This window comes from Bos indicus, chromosome 24 (genome assembly GCF_029378745.1).
Source record: "Bos indicus isolate NIAB-ARS_2022 breed Sahiwal x Tharparkar chromosome 24, NIAB-ARS_B.indTharparkar_mat_pri_1.0, whole genome shotgun sequence".
Taxonomy (NCBI): domain Eukaryota; kingdom Metazoa; phylum Chordata; class Mammalia; order Artiodactyla; family Bovidae; genus Bos; species Bos indicus.
Window position 1 is genome coordinate 30,360,696 of NC_091783.1, and position 19,726 is coordinate 30,380,421.

The 19,726-nt window shown below is 41.0% G+C and overlaps 1 protein-coding gene and 1 long non-coding RNA gene across 4 annotated transcripts; one reads left to right on the plus strand and one right to left on the minus strand.

Moving 5' to 3' along the window:
• The first annotated feature begins 3,903 nt into the window (after window positions 1–3,903).
• AQP4 (aquaporin 4) lies at window positions 3,904–18,455 on the plus strand. Of its 3 annotated transcripts, none has more exons than XM_019986872.2 (5): window positions 3,904–4,013; window positions 7,449–7,863; window positions 8,738–8,902; window positions 9,179–9,259; window positions 13,508–18,455. In XM_019986872.2, exons 1-5 carry the CDS (start codon window positions 3,982–3,984, stop codon window positions 13,784–13,786), a joined length of 972 nt encoding a protein of 323 aa, XP_019842431.1. In that variant the 5' UTR covers window positions 3,904–3,981; the 3' UTR covers window positions 13,787–18,455. The 3 variants fall into 3 exon arrangements, with proteins under 3 accessions (XP_019842431.1, XP_019842434.1, XP_019842433.1); XM_019986875.2 differs by lacking the exon at window positions 3,904–4,013 and adding an exon at window positions 4,459–4,558; XM_019986874.2 differs by lacking the exon at window positions 3,904–4,013 and adding an exon at window positions 4,846–5,027.
• On the minus strand, window positions 7,538–13,595 carry LOC139179414 (uncharacterized). The gene is made up of 2 exons (XR_011563783.1): window positions 13,479–13,595; window positions 7,538–12,709 (listed from the first exon to the last, which is right to left on the minus strand). It is a non-coding gene; the product is annotated as an uncharacterized lncRNA (long non-coding RNA).
• Window positions 18,456–19,726: the final 1,271 nt, after the last annotated feature.

Below are 19,726 nucleotides of genomic sequence, written 5' to 3' on the forward strand. Positions count from 1 at the left end.
GGAAACAGCACCGGCTATCACAAACGGGAAAACTTGGATTGAAGGGGTGATGGGGGAGGGGCAGCGATAGAGCGGAAGGGTCCACACAGGTGCAAAGACCCAGGGTTTGTCAGTTTCACCTCCCCGAGAAAGGGAGGCAAGTCAAACTTTCTTTGATTCTTTTATGTTTTTTGATTGCTATCTTTATTTTTCTCTTTGGGTGGTGCGCCATATTTCCAGCAACCACTCTGCCTTACTGTAACAATAATAAGGTAACACCTCTTTGAAAAGCGAACAAAGCTCCACTGAAGTCCTGTGTTGTGGTGCCTGTGCCTGTGGTTGCCCTGCTGCTGCTGTTGTTTTGTTTGTTTTTAATGAACTTGCTGATACATAAGTGCTCTGCAGGGATTCCTATCGCTGAGATTCATGAAAAGGAAGATGAGATTTGTGAGTTGCTACTGAGTCTTGTCCCTGCCAGCCTGGAGACACTTCCTATCTGATCCTGAGGCCTTGCTGGCGTTTTTAGTATGTTTGTGTTAGTCTTCTATCTCTGAACACATGAAGAAATACTAAAAGTTCTGAGGGCCAGGGTGGGGAAAGGGGTCTACAAATCCCACAGATATACATCAGCACCCAAGGATAACAACATGATGTAAGAGATTAAAAATTAGGAACAAAGTGCATTCATCCACTAGTTTTTGTCAAGTACTTGTAATTTACATTTATCATGCCTTCATTTTTTTCATATGTTACTGACTCACAACTTCACAAAGCTATTTAACTAAAAACTCACAAGTTTGCTTGACATACAAGACTGATTTTAAATCAATGTCCCAGGTTACCATCCTTTTCCTAAAGGTAAGAAAGTCAAGAAAACTTCATCAATAAATTGTTATTCCATCTTTAAATGAATTTAGGCCTTTTTAAGGTTACCAGTGGGGGAAAAAAGTTTAGATTTCAAATCTTTGATTCTAGTCCTAAGCCAGTTCAAAACAGGTCAACTTAGAGGCTATTACTTATATTCACCAGGGCTCCCACCTCATACTTTTTGCACGATCATAAGTCCAATACAGCTGATTTCTTTCATTATTGTATCCTGCATGCATTGCCATAAACAGTCCTATTGGAAGTTTCTATCCCTAGTTTAAAGAAAAGCCAGGGAAGTAGGTAGACTGAATGTAGCATAGGAAGGTCAATATTACCATCTCAAATATAGAAAGGATAATAAAGAATATCTGAAAAGAAAAACTACCTCCAGGAAGTGAAGGGTTAATCCCTGGTCAATTCTGAACCTCTCTGCTGAGAGTACTAATAAGTGTGAGTTGATGCCAATTAGGGTGGCCCTTCCCTTGATGGGAACAGCCATCGCTTAGGAACTGGACTGTCAACACATTCTACCAGGGCAGTGATCAGCCAGCCAGAAGAAAGGGAAAGGGTCTGAGAAACTGTGGTAACCAAGTTCTGTTGGCACTTTGTAAAATGGTGCCGGGAACTGCCACCACCATGGAGTGAATGCTAATGAGCCGAGTGCAACTTACAAAGGGTGGACCTGAAAAATGTCCTCCTGCTGACCAGCAGCCCTACACAATGCCACATTTGGTAGGTTTCTGTGGCTAGCACCACAGGCCTCATTCTCAAGGAAGAACTTAAACCTCACAGCACTGTTCCTTGGACTCAAAGACCTCACAAGCACTTCTGACCCATTGTCCAAATCAAAGTTTTCAAATTAAAAAAAAAAAAGAACATTTTGCACCTTTAAAAAATCTCATTCAAAAATCTGAATAGTAAACAGCTGTAACAATCAACAGGAAATAATTTTTGTTGTTGTTGTTCTTTTTTTAATTGGAGGATAATTGTTTTACAATACTGTGTCATATGACCCAGCAATCCCACTACTGGGCATATACCCTAAGAAAACCATAACTGAAAGAGGCACCTGTACCCCAATCTTCATGGAAGCACTTTTTACAATAGCTATAGGACATGGAGAAGAAAATGGCAACCCACTCCAATATTCTTGCCTGGAAAATCCCATGGACGGAGGAGCCTGGCAGGCTACAGTCCCTGGGGTTGCAAAAAGTCGGACACGACTGAGCAACTTCACAACCAACTTCGCAGTAGGACATGGAAGCAACCTAGATGTCCATCAACAGATGAATGGATACAGAAATTGTTGCACATATATACAATGGAATATTACTCAGCTATATAAAAAAAAGAATGCATTCTAGTCAGTCCTAATAAGGTGGATGAACAGGAAATATTTTAAGTGTTCTTTGCAGATTGCCATAAATTCTCTGTTGCCCTCTTACCAGAGTTTGTTCTGACTTGCATGTGTTTTCAAAGGCTGAAACCCCTGATGAACAGCCATCAGTATGCAGCCACATTCTTAAAGGATATAAATTCAATCTTTGTTATCTGAGAATGCTGGAAACAGAAATAAAGAGCTCCTCTGAAATTCACACTCAAAATTGTAATCCCTCTTTCTCATGAGAGCTTTTCAACCATTCCCAGTTCTCAAGTATCCAAAAGAGACAAGAAAACAAGAAATTGTAACCATGATGTGAAAACATAACTGTTTTCTTCTCTCTCCTGTATTTCTTTCTTGCCACAGTCCATTCTGGGGGAAAAAAGGAAGCTCCTATGTGAAATGAGATGGTAGGTAGAGAAGCAGGGCGGGGATAAAGAGGGTCCCATAGTGAGTTATTATCACAGGTCTAGTTGCCAGTATGATGATCATTATACTATTAAAAAGTAACTAATTAAAATAATATAAAATAAAAGAGGGCCATAAATGTACCAGTGATGACAGAGTGCCCTGTATCAAGGATGATGATTATTTCAGTCCTAGGTACCTGTGGTCCATTTTAAGAAAGAAAAAAATGAGATGGTAATGCAGGCACTAACTGTCAGACCTTCCAGAGCTCACCAAACTCTTTAGCCGGGCCTGCCTCACCGGCACACAACCTGTGCATTTAGAAGGGTCCCGTACTTCCTTTCATATCCTACTGCTGCAAACTGGAAATTCTTAATAATTTTTCAACAAGGAGTCCTGCATTCACTTTTCACTGGACCCCAAAAATGGTGCAGTCAAGTCAGTCCTGTCCTTGGGTTTCTAGATATTAAATTTACTTCTAGTTCCCACCTTACTGGAAAAGACTTTAATGCTGGGAAAGATTGAAGGCAAAAGGAGACACGGGCAGCAGTGCATGAGATGGTTAGATAGCATCACTGAATCAACAGACGTGAATTTGAGCAAATTTGGGGAGATAATGGAAGACAGAGGAGCCTGGCATCCTGCAGTCCATGGAGTCACAAAGAGTCAGACACGATTTAGCAACTGAACAACAAGAAGCAGCTAGTTCCCAATAATTTTGTGCCACCCAACGTTTATCTGTTTAAAATTTGCTACTTCTTACCAACAATTGTTAACATAACAGTCAGGTGAGACTCTAAAGCAGTCTTATATCCTGTTACTCAAATCAGTGCTGCACAGGCTCCAAGGGACCTGAAGTGATCTGCAGTACTTTGAAAACTGCTTCTGTGAGCAAAAACTTCGCATAGAACCCACTGGCTATGTCGCCACTCAAAAACAAATGCACCGAAGCCTGAATCTCATTCCGTTCATCTCAACTGCTGGATAATGCAAATCCGTGCTCTTAATAGTCGCCCAAATTCGACTGCACACAGAACAACAACAACAAAATTTCTCAGCAGTTCCCTGTGGTGGGAGGATTTCAAATAAAGATTTGGGGAAAGCCTCATTTTCAAGGATTAGGTGAGCCAGCATTTTGTGTTCCTGAAATGTCCTGTGTCTATAACGATCAGGTAGAGAAAGTCATTTCAAGTTCAAATATAACTTGGCGATTGCCACATGGTGCCGAATCTTTCCACCCCTAAGACTTCAAAAACCCAATCAGACAAGTGGCCGTAATCTGACTCCCGGCGCACTGGGAGCCGTGGGGCTGGCAATGTGAGCGCTGCACTCTGGCCGGGGGAGGCATGAGTGACAGACCCGCAGCGAGGCGGTGGGGGTAAGTCCTTCTTTGCCTTAAGGGAACAATGCTGAGGCTCGGATGAAAGATGAAACTTGGGACTCTTTTATTACAGATACGTGTGCTGCTCAGGCAGAATCTAGAAGGAACTGTAGGGCAGGTGGTTCTTCCAGGGCTGGGTATGGGCATACTCATAAGAGAGGCAGAGAGAGGGCAGAAGAAAAAGGGGGATGATTTACAGCAAAAATCCTCCATATATTGGAGACCTATAGCCCAAGAAAATGCCTCTATGGAGTCTATGGAGGTAAATCTATCATCTAGTATTTTTCATCAGAAAAATCACTTATCTAGGGGCTCAGCTGTCCAGAAGTGGATCAGGCTGGGGGTTCGGCTAGTAAGTAATGTCGGGCTCTCTATAACCCGGTCACATCAACAAACCCCCTTTGTTCTGGAGCAAAAGGGGAAAAAGCACAACAAATGGTATTGATGCATTTCCAGGGAGTGTGAACAGGGAAGGGAACATTGACGGTAGATAACTCAGAGGGGCTGCGAAAGAGCTGAGCTGAGCACTTGTCAAGACAGAGGTATGTATGTGCCGCCAGGGGACCCTGGGGTTCACAGCCCTCTGAGGTTGGTCATTCTGCCCTGGAAAGAGATCAGATTCTGCGGATTTTCAAAGAAAACTAAAGGCATGCTCAAGGTGTCTATTTGTTTACTTCGGAGGTTGGAGGGGGGTTGTTTTTATTCCTCTGGCTGATAAAGTCTTGAAGCTGAAAGAGCAACTGAGCTTCTGAGATTGGGTCTCTGGAGAAGGTGCAGAGAATGAGCAGGGAAGGTGAGGGAGAGGGTGCAGGGAGGAGGCGGCCTGTCCCCAGGGCATGCCTCTCCCTGGGCTCCCTGTGTGGCTGCTGAATGGGACCTGCCGAGTCCTGCCCACCTGGCTGCCTTAGCTTCCTGCCTCTCCCTTTTTTCCCACTAAATCTGGCCACAGAGGACCAGCCCCTGACATAGCACCTAGCCCTCTGCCATCCTGGCTACAGCCGTGGGCTGCTGGTAAGTTCTAAAGCCACTTTTGAAACTTCTTTTTTCAATTTGTGAATTTCTCCCCTTTTGGGATATTGTCATTTCTCCCCCAGGGCACCCTCACTGGCTGCCTGGCTCCAAGCACTGTTTTGGTCTCTTTATTTTCTGTTTCTCTAGGGAGTGTGATGTCAGTGTCCTCCCAGCTGGGGTTTCTCCTAATTGCATGATTTGCTTAGAGTTGTTCACTGGGATGGGGGATGCTCCAGACAGATGGAGTTGGCTGGTCCCCTTCTGGAGCCACCTAGGCTTGGGCAGAAAATGGGTTTCACTTTCCAGCCCTGTAGCAAAGCCCCATGTCAAACCAGGGGCTGAGTCAAGATCCTAAAGGTCAAGGCAGGGTTCCCCTGGCACTTATAGGCACAGTTCTCACCCACTGGCTCAACCAGACTAGGATCCTGGGGACTCGATGGGGGAGGGAAGCGCCCATGCTCAGAAGAACTGCAATAACTCTAATCTGTTAAAATACCTGGCTTTCTTGCCTGCCTTTGGGTGTGTTAAGTTGCTTCGGTCGTTTCCGACTCTTTTCAACACCATGGACCGTAGCCCATCAGGCTCCTCTGTCCATGGGATTCTCTAGGCAAGAATACTGGAGTGGGTTGCTGTGCCCTTGTCCAGGGGATCTTCCCAATCCAAGGATGGAACCCAAGTCTCCTGTATTAGCAGGTGGGTTCTTTACCACTAGCGCCACCTGGGAAGCCCACCTTCTCGCATTACCCTTTTCATAGTCCCCTGGGATGAGTCTCACTAAATGCTTTCCACATTCCATCACTCTCTCCTACCCCATCACAGACCAAGGATAAGGGCAAATGTCTTGAAAAACGGGGTCACTGGGATGATTGTCCCCCAAGAGGAATCCTAGTCATGTCTTGCCATTAATATCCTCAAAGCACATCCCTTCTCAGCTGTGAAGATCCCAAGGTATTAGCGGGGCAACAGTGGAGGAAGAGAAGGGTCTTCCTTCCCAAAGGCTGCCTTGCTCCTCCCCCCAACCTTCACGTCCCTCCCCACCAATCCTCCCCACCCACTCAAGGCACAGCAAGCTCCCGCAGAAGAGGTACCGGAGATTTAGAGAATGCCATCAAGAAGACACTAGAGAAAAACCGCTTTCCAGAGCCTCCTGCTTTGAGGCCCATGGTCTTCCTGACCACCCTCCCCTCGCCCAGCGGCCTTCCGCCCCTCTCCCCAAGTCGCTGTCCCTCGCAGTTGGCGGCTAGGGTGCCGGGGGTGCTGCCCGCACACGCTGGCCTCCAGGATCCCTCTGGGAGGATTTTATCAGAGGTGAACATCAAGGGATGGGGAGTCAAGCCCAAGAAGGGACAGTCCCTCAACCCTGCAGAAGTACTGCAGAGGCCAGAATGCACTTCTAACCTATCCCCCGTGTCGGACGAGATGCCTGGGACCCAGGGGTGGGTGGGCTTCCCGGAGCCGCCCCGCCCGGGCACTCCTGGTCCTGGGCGGCCTGCGCTGGACCTCCGGACCAGGCGGGCTCTAGGACTTCTCCCCACGCTGGCCAGGAGAGCACGGCAGCATCCTCGTCCCAGTTCTGGGTCCCAGCTCTGCTGTGCGAGTCCCCACTGCCCGTATCAGTCAAAAGACATCCTCAAAAGATAGCCTTCCTGGCTTCCTCACAGAACACCCCTTCATCAGAGTCTCCACTGGAGGAGAGAAGGGAGAGTCAGCTCTCAAAATCCATTTCCAGAATGCCATTTGAACCAGAAAGTGCAAAACTGGAAAAGACCTCTCTTTCTTATGGCCGTAGGTTCCAAATAGAAATGATGTGTAAAAAGTACATTGAAAATGTAAAAAGTTGCTCAGAGGGAATTAACTACAAGGTAAATATACTTAATTCTTTAAGGAACTTGATCCAGATATTTTCCTTTCTAGGGACAATTCAGATAATTTTTCAGTGAAACTGGATGATCTTTGGATATTAAATCAAAGGGGATCAGAATGACAATCTCTTGATTATTAATTAAGGAGATAATTAAGTAGCTAAGGAGATTTTCCCGAAGCATCCTTTCTTTGTATGCAGATGACCTTGAGGGAGGCTTTATATGCAAATAAACTTTGGTGGGAGGTGCCCCACAATAGGCAAGACTGAGGGCCTGCTGCTGCTGTTTGGTGGCTCAGTTGTGTCAGACTCTTTGAGACCCCATGGACTGTAGCCCGCCAGGCTCCTCTGTCCATGGAATTTCCCAGGCAAGAACACTGGAGTGGGTTGTCACTTCCCTCTCCACAGGATCGTCATGACCCAGGGATCGAACCCACATCTCCTGCATTGGCAGGCAGATTCTTTACCACTGAGCCACCTGGGAGCCCGAGGGCCTGGCCATCATCTCAGGAGACTCTGATTCAGTAGCTTCTGATGCCAATTTTGCTTTTTCTTTTCAGTAAGTGTGGACCTTTGTGTACAAGAGAGAGTATCATGGTGGCCTTCAAAGGGGTCTGGACACAAACTTTCTGGAAGGCAGTCACTGCGGAATTTCTGGCCATGCTTATTTTTGTCCTGCTCAGCCTGGGATCCACCATCAACTGGGGTGGAGCAGAAAAGCCATTACCTGTCGACATGGTTCTCATCTCCCTCTGCTTTGGACTCAGCATCGCGACTATGGTCCAGTGCTTTGGCCACATCAGTGGTGGCCACATCAACCCCGCTGTGACGGTGGCCATGGTGTGCACCAGGAGGATTAGCATCGCCAAGTCTGTCTTCTACATTGCAGCTCAGTGCCTGGGCGCCATCATTGGAGCCGGAATTCTCTACCTGGTCACGCCTCCCAGTGTGGTGGGGGGCCTTGGAGTCACCACGGTACCATCTTTAGCTGTTGTTTTCAGTCTCGGACTCCAGGCAGCTTATATGGAGTGCTAAATGACACCCTGGTGACCTTAGAGTCTTTCCTAAAATTGCTAATTTATTCCCAGGGGTTGTCTGATAACTCTTGATAGGGGTGCAAACTGATTCCAGCCACACTGAATATATCATATAGAGTCATTATTTGCTGTTGAATGACTTGAATGGCACTAAGTCTGGGCAGCACAAAAATTGTGTTGGGTTCTTTTTTCCTCTTTCTCTCCATCCCAGTGACTGCATTGACTATATATATAACATAAGACATTTTTATTACAATTATTTGTTGGTTCACTAGCAGAAGGAACAGTTTTATTTGTTACCATGAACATGAGGTTTAAAACATCAAGGGTCACACTCAAAAAAATGAATTGGCATTTGATCCTGGTTTTGTTCTTAGCTGATTAAGTATATCATTTGTTAGCTCAGCACAGGCGTTGATTAAAAAACCACACACAGTTAAATTTTAATTGAAGTATATATTAATTAATTTAAACCTAATTAATAAATTTAATCTTTGCCTTATAAAATTACAAGACTCTCAAGAAACTCTTTTATAACTTAAGTGCAGCAGTAGCATATTTTGCTTTCTTTGTAGAAAAGAACATTCAGCACAAACTCCCACTTGGTCATTATAAGATTAATTAATTATCTGTGCTGGCCCAAAATAAGTATTTATTTTTGAGGGGGGAGATGCATCTCTCAATCAGGGGTGGAACAGAAGACTCAAACTGACCATCAGTTTTTATAGGAATAAAATGTGCCTTTCACAATGATATGTTATCACAGAAAAGGTTCTCTTGTCAATTCAGATGGAGTATTTTTCTGTCTCCAGGTTCACGGAAATCTTAGCGCTGGACACGGTCTCCTGGTGGAGTTGATAATCACATTTCAGTTGGTGTTTACTATTTTTGCCAGCTGTGATTCCAAACGGACTGATGTCACCGGTTCCATAGCTTTAGCCATTGGGATCTCTGTTGCAATTGGACATTTATTTGCAGTAAGTTTCCAAGTTCCTTTAAATAACGGATCCACGTTGTTTAGCCTCACCCTTCAGCTGGCCTGAAGATGTTGCGTTTCACAGCTGTAGTTCTTTAGTATCCAGCCTCTTCTGTCCATTTTAGGTTATTGTTTTGCTAACTTTGTGATGAGAATGTTGCTAAGGCTGCTAACCTTCCTCTAACTGACTTGGCCAACAGTGACATAATGCCATGAAGGCTACCTGTTGGTAGCCCTGTTTCAGCAATGTCTGAAGTTGTGTTCTTTTCCCTTGTAGATCAATTACACTGGTGCCAGCATGAACCCCGCCCGATCCTTTGGACCTGCAGTTATCATGGGAAATTGGGAGAACCACTGGGTAACCATCATGTTCATTGTTCCTATTTTCCTAAAGTTGAGGACAATGAGCCATAGAGCTTTTTTTCCCATTATTTTGCTCACTAGTTTCTCTTTCACCCAACTGTAACCCCCCACCACCACTTTATTACATCTTTCATAAAGACTAGGGACAGACTGGGACAGATTTTATCTGCTGTAAAACATTTCATATCTCTTTTGAGCCTTTAGTGATAGTCTTTTTTTTTTAACCGCTGCTCTGCACACTGTATTCTGATAGACTTTGGCAGAATATATTGTATATGGAGGTTGCCTGGCTGTAACAAATTAAAATCAGGGTGGTGAAGTGAATATGATGTTTAAATAATTGAAAGTAAACCCTTCCCAGCAATGATACATAATATGCTTGCGAAACAATAAAAAGAAGAAAAAGAGAAATGCTTAAAAGCACGTAGCAAAAATATTTACCCTTCTTGTTTACAAAAGCATGAACCCAATTAACAGTATAGGAGCTGGGAGCATGTGAACTGCAGATGGTGAGGAATGGATAGTGCCAGAGCTTATGCTATTATCACCATATCCATAGCTGGAAGAATAAGTGACTTTCAGGAAAGACACAATTCTCACACCTCATGCCTACCCTACTTAATGTGGGGGCAGTGCTTCTAGAGAGCAGCGGTATCCATTGATACCACAGTCGATTTCTTTTCAATTGTTTCTTACCAAAAAGAAATGTAAATCCCTTAAATGAATAATGTGACAGTTCTGAAGATCTTTTACATACTGACTTACAACAACCAATAAAAATAGGTGTATATAAGCCAGCTTCAAATGGGGCTAACTTTTATCTTCATGTATATGTTGTGAATGCTCTTTTACACCTTTTATTTTTAATTCACGAATGTAATGTTTTTTGTTTTATTGCTGTATAGTTGATACACAATTCTGTGTTAGTTTCAGGTGTACAGCAAAGTGATTTAGTTATACACACAAGTGTATGAATGTATATATATATTCTTTTTCGATTCTTTTCTGTGATAGATGTCGCTTATGTTTTAATGTCATGCATACAGGGGTTATTAACCCAGTCACATGCATTCATCCGTGATCTATGTTGCAAATGAGAAGAAACTGCCCCACTGCTATGTGCTTTCACTTCTAAGAAAAGTGTACCAAGTCTTTATGAGTAATCTATCCCATTAAATAAAAGCATGAACATCAGTGATCAAAAGCAAGGATTTGGACCCGGCCATGAAAAAGCTTAGTCAGCAATACTATCCATGCAACTGGTCATTTTGCCACTGAAATTCCCATGTATGTCTCTAAGGACTTGCCACATTAACAGAATGGAAACACAGTATATAGATCTCAGGGCTTCCCAGGTGGCACTAGTGGTAAGCCACCTGCCAATCTGGGAGATGCAAGAGACACCGGTTCGATCCCTGGGTCGAGACAATCCCCTGGAGGAGGAAATGGCAACCCACTCGAGTATTCTTGCCTAGAGAATCCCATGGACAGAGGAGCCTGGTGTCATGGGGTCACAAAGAGTTGGACACAACTGAGCAACGGAACACAGTATATAGATCTTATGATAAAAGTACAACTTTTAGTTCAACTTATACACTCAAACAATTTTTCTATTTGAAATTTAGAAAAATGAAAAATTTTAATCCATGAGGACTTTAAAATGTAGATGAAAACATGTGTTTTTATTAATTATTTGAGTTGTGATACACTAGTTAAAATTTGAGTGGCAAAAAAAAATCCTTAGCTTGTTGACTGAATCTAAGGTTCCCCTTGTTGCTATAACACTTAATCCTACTGAAAACTAATGTCCGTTTTGTAACAATGGTTGTGTAAAATTAACAATTAAAGTATATCTGTAAATAGGTAGACTGATAGATGAAAATAGCAAGATATTAATGATGAATTTTGCGTGTGGTATAATAATATTTTTTAGTCTTCTTTTCTGGATTTTCTGGATTTTTAGCAGTAAAAATTCTTTACCTTTATGAATTTTAAAAGTTAAGGGGCATTATAACTTTGGAAATAGCAACTTGAAACTGAGATTTGTTTTGAGAGCATGCAGCCAGATGTCTTCTGAATAAGTGTTTTGAAGGAACTGTAATTATTTAGCAGTCCTTTGTCTCTCTTGTGGAATTTGGAGCTTATGGAATAGAGCATACCAAATGAGATCTTACCAAAGGAATGTAGCACAAAGACATTTAGAGGAGGGCTCTCATTTCCCCTTTGAAAGGGCATTAAGAAGGTCAACTCTGACATGATTTCTTTCATGTTCAAGATAAGGAACTTGGTTCTTGCAGCCACTTTGTCAACAATTTCCCTGTAAAGTGTATGTGTTCCGCTTCAGCTTAAGTTTGAATTTTCTTTAGACTGTGCAATGAGGGTGCTAAATGAATTTAATTTCCACAGAGTGTTTTAACCCAGAAGTATTCATCTGATTTTTTTTTTCCAAATGAGAGAAGTGTAGCATGTGTGTGTGTATCTGTGCTAAGCTCTTCAGTCGTGTCCAACTCTTCACGACCCCATTGACTGTAGCCCACCAGGCTTCTCTGTCCATGGGCTTCTCCAGGAAAGAACACTGGAGTGGGTTTCCGTTCCCTTCTCCAGGGGATCGTCCTGACCCAGAGAACAAACTCCTGTCTCTTATGTCTCCTGCATTGGCAGGCAGGTTCTTTACCATTAGCGAGTATAATAGAAAACAGCATAATGGTTCGAAAGAGCTTTGAAATCAGACAGACCTGAAATCCCAGCTCAACCACTTGCTAAGCATAAATTTTTAAGCAAGCTTCTCACCCTCTCTGCATATCCATTTTCATACCCATAAAATGGGATAATAATAATATCTATCTCAAAGATCAGTTAGAATAAAATGAGTTAATACAAGTTAAGCACTGAATACAGCCAGCCCAGAGAAAGTACTCAATAAACAGTGTTTGGCATGCTGCAGTCCGTGGGGTCACAAAGAGTCGAACACAACTTAGTGACTGAACAACTGTTGCTCAAGTCCATCTGCTGAATGAACGTCTAATGCTCCACAATCTGAAAGTGAAAGTCTTAGTTTCTCAGTCTTGTCTGATTCTTTGCAACCCCATGGACTGTAACCTAGCTACCAAGCTCCTCCTCTTGCCTGGAATTCTCCAGGCAAGAATACTGAAGTGGTTAGCCATTCCCTTCTCCAGGGAGTCTTCCTGAGCCAGGTCTCTCGCATTGCAGGCAGATTTTTACTGTCTGAGATCCTACAGTCTACATGTACTCTAAAGCAAATGTTAGAGTTTATCCAATCTCAAAACTTAGTTTATTCTAGACACATAACTAATATGATAGAAACTTCTAGTTATTGAATTAAAATCCTATGGGATGGCAAATCCTCTACTCACCATCATCCATAAACTCAGCACAGATTTTTCCACCAAGTCATCAGTATAAGAACCATGAGGATAAACGCACTCTGCAAGAAGATCAATGGATAAACCTTGAGGTTTTCTCTTAAAACAAATCACCAAATTTCAGAGAAAAAAAACATGTAACATAAGGAAAGTGACTTATAGCCAGCCTAGACCCATACATCTTTAAATTGTCTAGGAAACATGGAAAGGAGCAAGTTACTATGAAACTGGAACTCTTAAGTACTTTACAAGTATTTCAATTTAATCCTGACAACGGTGAGGTGTGTATTATTATTATTCCTGTTTTGCATCTGATGGAATTAAGTGTTCATGAGGTTATGTAATGGATGCAAGCAGTCACAAAATTGCTAAGTGGTAGACCTCAGATGCCATTTATCATGCTGTACTGAATAATTAAAGCCCCAAGTGGTACGATCTGTACCATGATTGTGATTATGTAGAAAACCAATATAAGATGGCAATATTAAGAAAACAAGTATTGATACTTTCCAGAAAATTTTTTCTCTATTTTAGTTAAATAAGTTTTAGTGTCTTTTTAATTTATAGTACCACCAAAGAGGACCTATCTTTCAGGATTATCTGAAAATGGAAAGAACATAATGAAAGCAGGAAAAGAAAAGAGGAAACAGTCTTCTTATTTTCTGTTCAAAATGTTATTTAGTAATATATGGATCTCAGACGTAGATTTAACGTGCTTTCTTATTTTGTTTCCAAGGGTCTCTTTTTATGCATGCCATATGTGCTCTCAATTTAAATCAGCAAAGTTCTATATTCATGCATTGTTCAGAGAAATAGTTTTACTCTACTTACGCTCTATAACTCTTCCATCTTTCTCCCAGATATATTGGGTTGGACCAATCATAGGAGCTGTCCTTGCTGGTGGTCTCTATGAGTATGTCTTCTGTCCAGATGTTGAACTCAAACGTCGATTTAAAGAAGCCTTCAGCAAAGCTGCCCAGCAAACAAAAGGGAGCTACATGGAGGTGGAGGACAACAGGAGTCAGGTAGAGACCGACGACTTGATTCTAAAACCCGGAGTGGTGCACGTGATCGACATTGACCGGGGGGAGGAGAAGAAAGGGAAAGACCCATCTGGAGAGGTGTTGTCTTCAGTATGACTAGCAGGCAGCACTGAAAGCAGACAAGAGCCCTTAGAACTGTCCTCAGATCTCCTTCCACCCATTAAGGAAACAGATTTGTTATAAATTAGACATGTGCAGGTTTGTTGTTTCATGTCATATTACTCAGTCTAGACAGTAAATATTTCATTATTTACCAAGGAGGACTGGAAGAAACCTATCATGAATTTCAAATCTAAAAAAAAAAATCTTTTTGAAGTATCCCCAAAGCAAATGTGTATCTAGTTTATCTATTTGACATTAATTGATAATCAATTTAAAATGCTATCAAGATTTTGTTAAGGCTTGCCTGACATATCTATCACACAGACATAACCTATCAGCTTATTTCCTCTTCCTTGTAACTGGTATTGCCAATCCTCATCTGAGTATTTATTCTTTTAAATCCAGTTTGTCAATGGCAAAATGCAGAGTATGTCACAGAGTCTTGCACATTCGAGAGAGAAAATATAACAAACTCTTTTACATGCAATCCCTTATGTTTAAACTACCTCGGCAAATGAATATTAATGAGTCATTGCTAATGAGTTGTTTTCATTTATATTTCAAATACCCAACTTTCAACCCAAACTCAGTTCATAATATTTCTTCCTCCTCCTCACTGTCTCTAGGGTAAATATGGATCTAAAGCCCAGAAATTTGAATAATGTTCATAAAATTCTTTATGTTTATTCACCTAATAAAACATCTACATCATAAGGTACCTATTGAGACTCAGGACAAACAGACCTGAAAAATTATATGGGGGTGGGTGGAAACTTCCCATCATACAAAAATCCTGTGGAAAAAGGCAATCTGTAGGATGGTTTCAGATGATCTGTTTTCAGTGCATGTCCTCAAATACACCACATGAGTTTAACAATCTAAACTTGTAACCACTTAACCATTTGCTTATTTTTTTTTAATTTATTGGCAAAACTGGGGTTTTTTTTTTTTGTTTGTAATTTTGGTTAACTGTACTTAAACATTAGCTGAGACATATTTTTGATAACAAGAACATAACTAGTTGAGTTCTGAGTTTTTGTTAATTATTAAGCTCTGCTCATTCTAGAAGGTGTACACACTGGTCCTGCCAGCCCCAATCGCTGCTACCCTCCCACTTCTCATGACATTTATTGATAATCTTCACTGTGCCTTTGTTGATCATCTTCATTGTACACGTAATGATATTTTAATGAACTAAAATGCACGAAGGACAAGAACAACAAGACTGCAAAATAAAAGGGTGAGGACATCAAAATCCTCTGTATTCCAAGCTGACTAGATGACAGTCTTTCATTTGTAGAGATACTGTATGTAACCCAATGTGGTTTTTAAGAATTTTCATTATTGACTCATTTGTTTGTCAAAATAACTTGGGTTGTTTTTTTTTTTTTTTTTTTTCTGTACTGCTTTGCCTTATGTCAGTAAAATTGTCTCTAGAAATGCCAGTTGCTGTCATCTAAACCCCAGTCTGTTCTAGCCTTTGTTTTAGACAAAGAGCTGCAAAAGTCGATTTCACTGAACAAAAGCTAATAGTAAAGCAAAAACCTATCACTGCAAAGAGTGGCTTGTAAATAGCTGATAATCAAGGGCTTTCTTCTCCCACACACAGTTCCAACTGCGTGTCACTTTTCAGTGTTAATGGCAGTTGTGTGTCTGTTGCAGTGAGATAATGGACCACTATTAAATCTGATTCTCTTCGGTGCTAGGAAAGGAATGCATAAGGTTCCAAGAGAGACATCACACCAGGGGAGTCCCCAGAAGTCCCATTGTCATCTTTTTGGCAGGTGCCTAAATCCCAGGTCCCTTTGGTGGCTGTCCACACCCTCCATCATCGAGGCACGCTGCTTCCTGCTTGGGACAGCATCTATAGGAACTAGGGTGTATTTCTAAGGATGGTTTATGCCCATCTTTTCATGTTTGCTCAATATATCATTAAAGGCTTAAAACTAGGAGTGGTTTAGCTCAAAAGATAATGCTATCAACCATAGGCAAACATGCCAGTTCAAAAATAAGTTAGGTTAGCAAGGGAAAGGGTCTTCCCTGGTGGCTCAGATGATAAAGAATCTGATTGCAATGGAGGAGACACAGGTTTGATCCCTGGGTCAGGAAGATCCCTTGGAGAAGAGAATGGCAACCCACTCCAGTATTCTGGCCTGGAGAATTCCATGGACAGAGGAGCCTGGCTGCAAAGAGTTGGACACAACTAAGCAACTAACACACACATCAAGGGAAAAAAGGAAACATTTTGAATACACTTCAAGTTTACTGGTGTAGGATCATTTTTATTCAGCCATATGGTTTACTTCTTATACAGTCAATTTTACACTTACTTCCAGTTAGAGCATTTGATAAGCTATCACTGGAAAAAAAAAAAAAACCCTCATGAATTATATTTTGGTCATTTGTTTTCCAGCAACAAGCAGAGTACCTGGCACATAGTAGGTATTCAAAACAAGTGTGTTAGTTGAGAAAATATATATATACATTTCATTTGTGATTTAAGGATATAAATAATTTTCTTTTCATCTTTATTTTGTTCAATATTTTATAGAAGCATGAGTTCAAGGAGTACTAAGGGAAGGCCATATAAATGTAAAAACCATCGAATATATTTTTGCCTTCTACTATTTTAGGGGCATGCAGCGAATGAAAGCTTCTGCACTTTCCTTTCCCCGCACATGAGACAACATATTTTGTATTTCACTCAAGGCTCTACCAGTAAAAAGTAATGAAATTGTACCTTTCTAATGACATCTATGCAGCAGGGGTCTTTTGCCTTGTGGATGACACCAAATTATCCAAGTGTATTAAGAGACTGGGGCTTTTTCCTTTAATCCCTTCTTATTAATGAAGTGCATCGTGCTGCTCCCAGGAGAGTGCTGCTGACAGATATACAGAAAAGAGATCAGAGAGAAAAAACTGGAAGGACATAAATGAATTATACCCAGCCAGGAAACGATGCCAGCCGCCTCTTCCCTAAGGAAAAGTACAACAAGCGCCCCCCGCCCCAATTGTAAGGTGGTCCCTACATCGCAAATGTATATAGTTTGCCAAAGGAGTACAAAGGGTAAGAGTTATTTTTTAAGTTTCCAGGGCTTTCTTTAAAATTGGGGGTCCAGAGTTTGAACGTATGTTTTCATTGTAGAAGACGACATTTTCTTCAAAGAGTTCTCAACTTTTATACTGGAAGGAAGTATTTTCTGGTATCTAAATAGTTGCTTAAATGTAACATTCTTACACTTCATTTCTGCCATTTGATGTTTTTCCTATATTCTTGTATTTTCCCCCTTTTGATCCTTTTACTGATGCAGTTGGTAGGTGCTGGCTCAGTCTTGAAGATTTTACAAGATTAGAAGTATTTTGCTAACACGCTTCCCTGGTGACTCAGATGGTAAAGAATCCGCCTGCATTGCGGAAGGCCTGGGTTCGATCCCTGGGCTGGGAAGATCCCCTGGAGGAGGGCATGGCAATCCACTCCAGTATTCTTGCTTGGAGAATCCCATGGACAGAGGAGCCTGGTGGGCTACAGTCCCTGGGGTTGCAAAGAGTCGGACACGACTGAGCAACTAAGCACAGCACCCAGCACATGACGGAATTAAGCCATCTAATTATTAGAGGTCTGATTCTAGATAGCACAGAATATTCTTCTTAGACCATGAAACCAGGCAACTCACTTACTGATTTAAACTCCATAATGAACCAAAATATTCCAAAATAGAATAGCACATTCAAATACTAGAATTGATCCCAGTGAAGCTCTCTGTTGCAGCCTGTTGACACTGTTTCCACATGCTGTGAACATGTGACAGATAAATTGCCTTTGTGACAGCTAAGAATGACAACGCGAGCCCAACAGACCAACTTATCAGACAAGAGAAAGCTGATATAAACTCTCATCATAAGCACTATAGAATATGCAAACTCAGGCTATTTGATACCTGAAAGTCATTCTGTCTTTCCCAATACGTTGATGGCATCAAAATTATTAGAAAAGTGTGTTTACTCTCTGGAAAGTGTAATGTAACACTCTCTTTACCCCAAATTGTGTACATTTGCATTGCTTTCATAGTACTTTACAGATCACTCCAAAACAGCTGTAACTTTTGAAACCCTCTTCCCTAAAATACATGCAAGATATTTAATCCAGGGCTTTAAAACTGTGGCTGCTCACTTTGTCAAATGACAATAACCTATGAAAATACAGATCAAATAAATGTTATGCAACATGTACGATTAACATTAAACTTTAAAGCAGTTATAGCATTACCTATGCATGTTAAAACTCAAGAGCTAAAAAATACACTGAATTTATATAACCCATCAGAATGTCTTTCTAGATTCTCTTCAGGATTAATTAAATAAACATGCAATTTATAAAACTATATAAACAATTGTTTATCACTTTTATGACTCAAATCACAATAAAATTGTAATTCATGATAAACTGGTGAGAATAAACTGAACATATGGTTATATTCACAATTATTCATTAACTGAAATGTTATTCCAGTGTTAGAGCTAATGTTAAGGAGATTGAAACTGTAATGTCTAATATTTGGAATAATCTATTAAAGTGTTAGCACTGTGGTTGATTTCCATGAATTATGTTGATCTCATATTACTAAGCTTGTGCAAATAAAGTGTTTAATATTTTAAAAGGTAAGCATTGTGTTTGATGATTTTGAAAATTCATCCACAGCTTTTGCTCATTTCATCTTGAAGCATCATTGAGAAGGACCGGGAGGTTTAGATATTTGAGTACAATCAACACCAAATGAAATGGTTGTGGAATCCATATAATAAAATATATTTCTGAGAGCCTACAGAGTACACAGTATGTTAGGTCCTCATATAGACAGTGAAAATGTTTTTGTGGGCTTAATTCTAAATGTTCACATCTGTGCAAAACAGACCATTGAATATCAGCTATCATTATAGAGAGTCAAAGAGTGAAGACTTAAACAACTGTGACTCAAATGAGGCTGGTATTGCAAAATAGACGATCCATCCTCAGGGCATTTGGCAAATTCTGCCTACCCAGATGGATAACGTAGCCTCAGTGAGTATCAGTTTACTCCCTTGGGTTCTCGGTTGGAACCTCTCAATTTTGAGAGGTTACAGACCTTCAGGGAAGGATTGAGGACAATCATTTATGTAACATGCAACCCATCGGAAGAGTGGTGAATGCTGCCTTTAAGAGCCAGGTGGATGTGAACCTCTTATTGCATTTGTCACATTGTAGTGAAATCATTTGTGTAGGTTTCTGTCTCTCCTACTAGGTTTTAAACTCCTTAAGGGCTAAGACTATGTCTTATTCTCAGCACTGAGAACTAGGCTTGACATTTCTCTCAATAAATGCTTGTTGCATAAATGAATAAATAACTTAAAGAATATCTCAATCATTAGGAAATACCACAAAGCACTATACCTTGATCTAGTTGGTTTTTACTGTATAAGTGTGTGCAAAATATTTGAATGCATATAGTTCCAGTTAGGAGTCCAAAACTAGTTCAAACACTAAAGAAAAGAAAAGGGAAAAATGCACTTTAGAAAGAATAAAACACTAACTGGATTTCTAAAATGTATACCTAATGTGTAAGCAACGAGACATGTTTTAATTGCTATATTTATATGATGGCCAGATGTTAGATGAAATTTAGCTCTATGAGTATTTCAGCAAGAAAAGTATTTTAACAAGCATGGGAAGCTAGAAAATAAATGTCAGCTCGATTTTAGATAATTATCCTGCTTGGAAAATGTCCAAAGCAGTATGTCACCTTAATTCATTCTTAATATTTTTTAGTTTTTTTCTACATCTTCATTCCTTGGGTTTCAAGAAGACATTAAAGACCCCAAAAAGCTAGTTGAGTTCTGCTGCCTCCACATGTTCAGAAGTCTCTGAGAAACCATGAGCATAATGTTTGCAACCTCTGA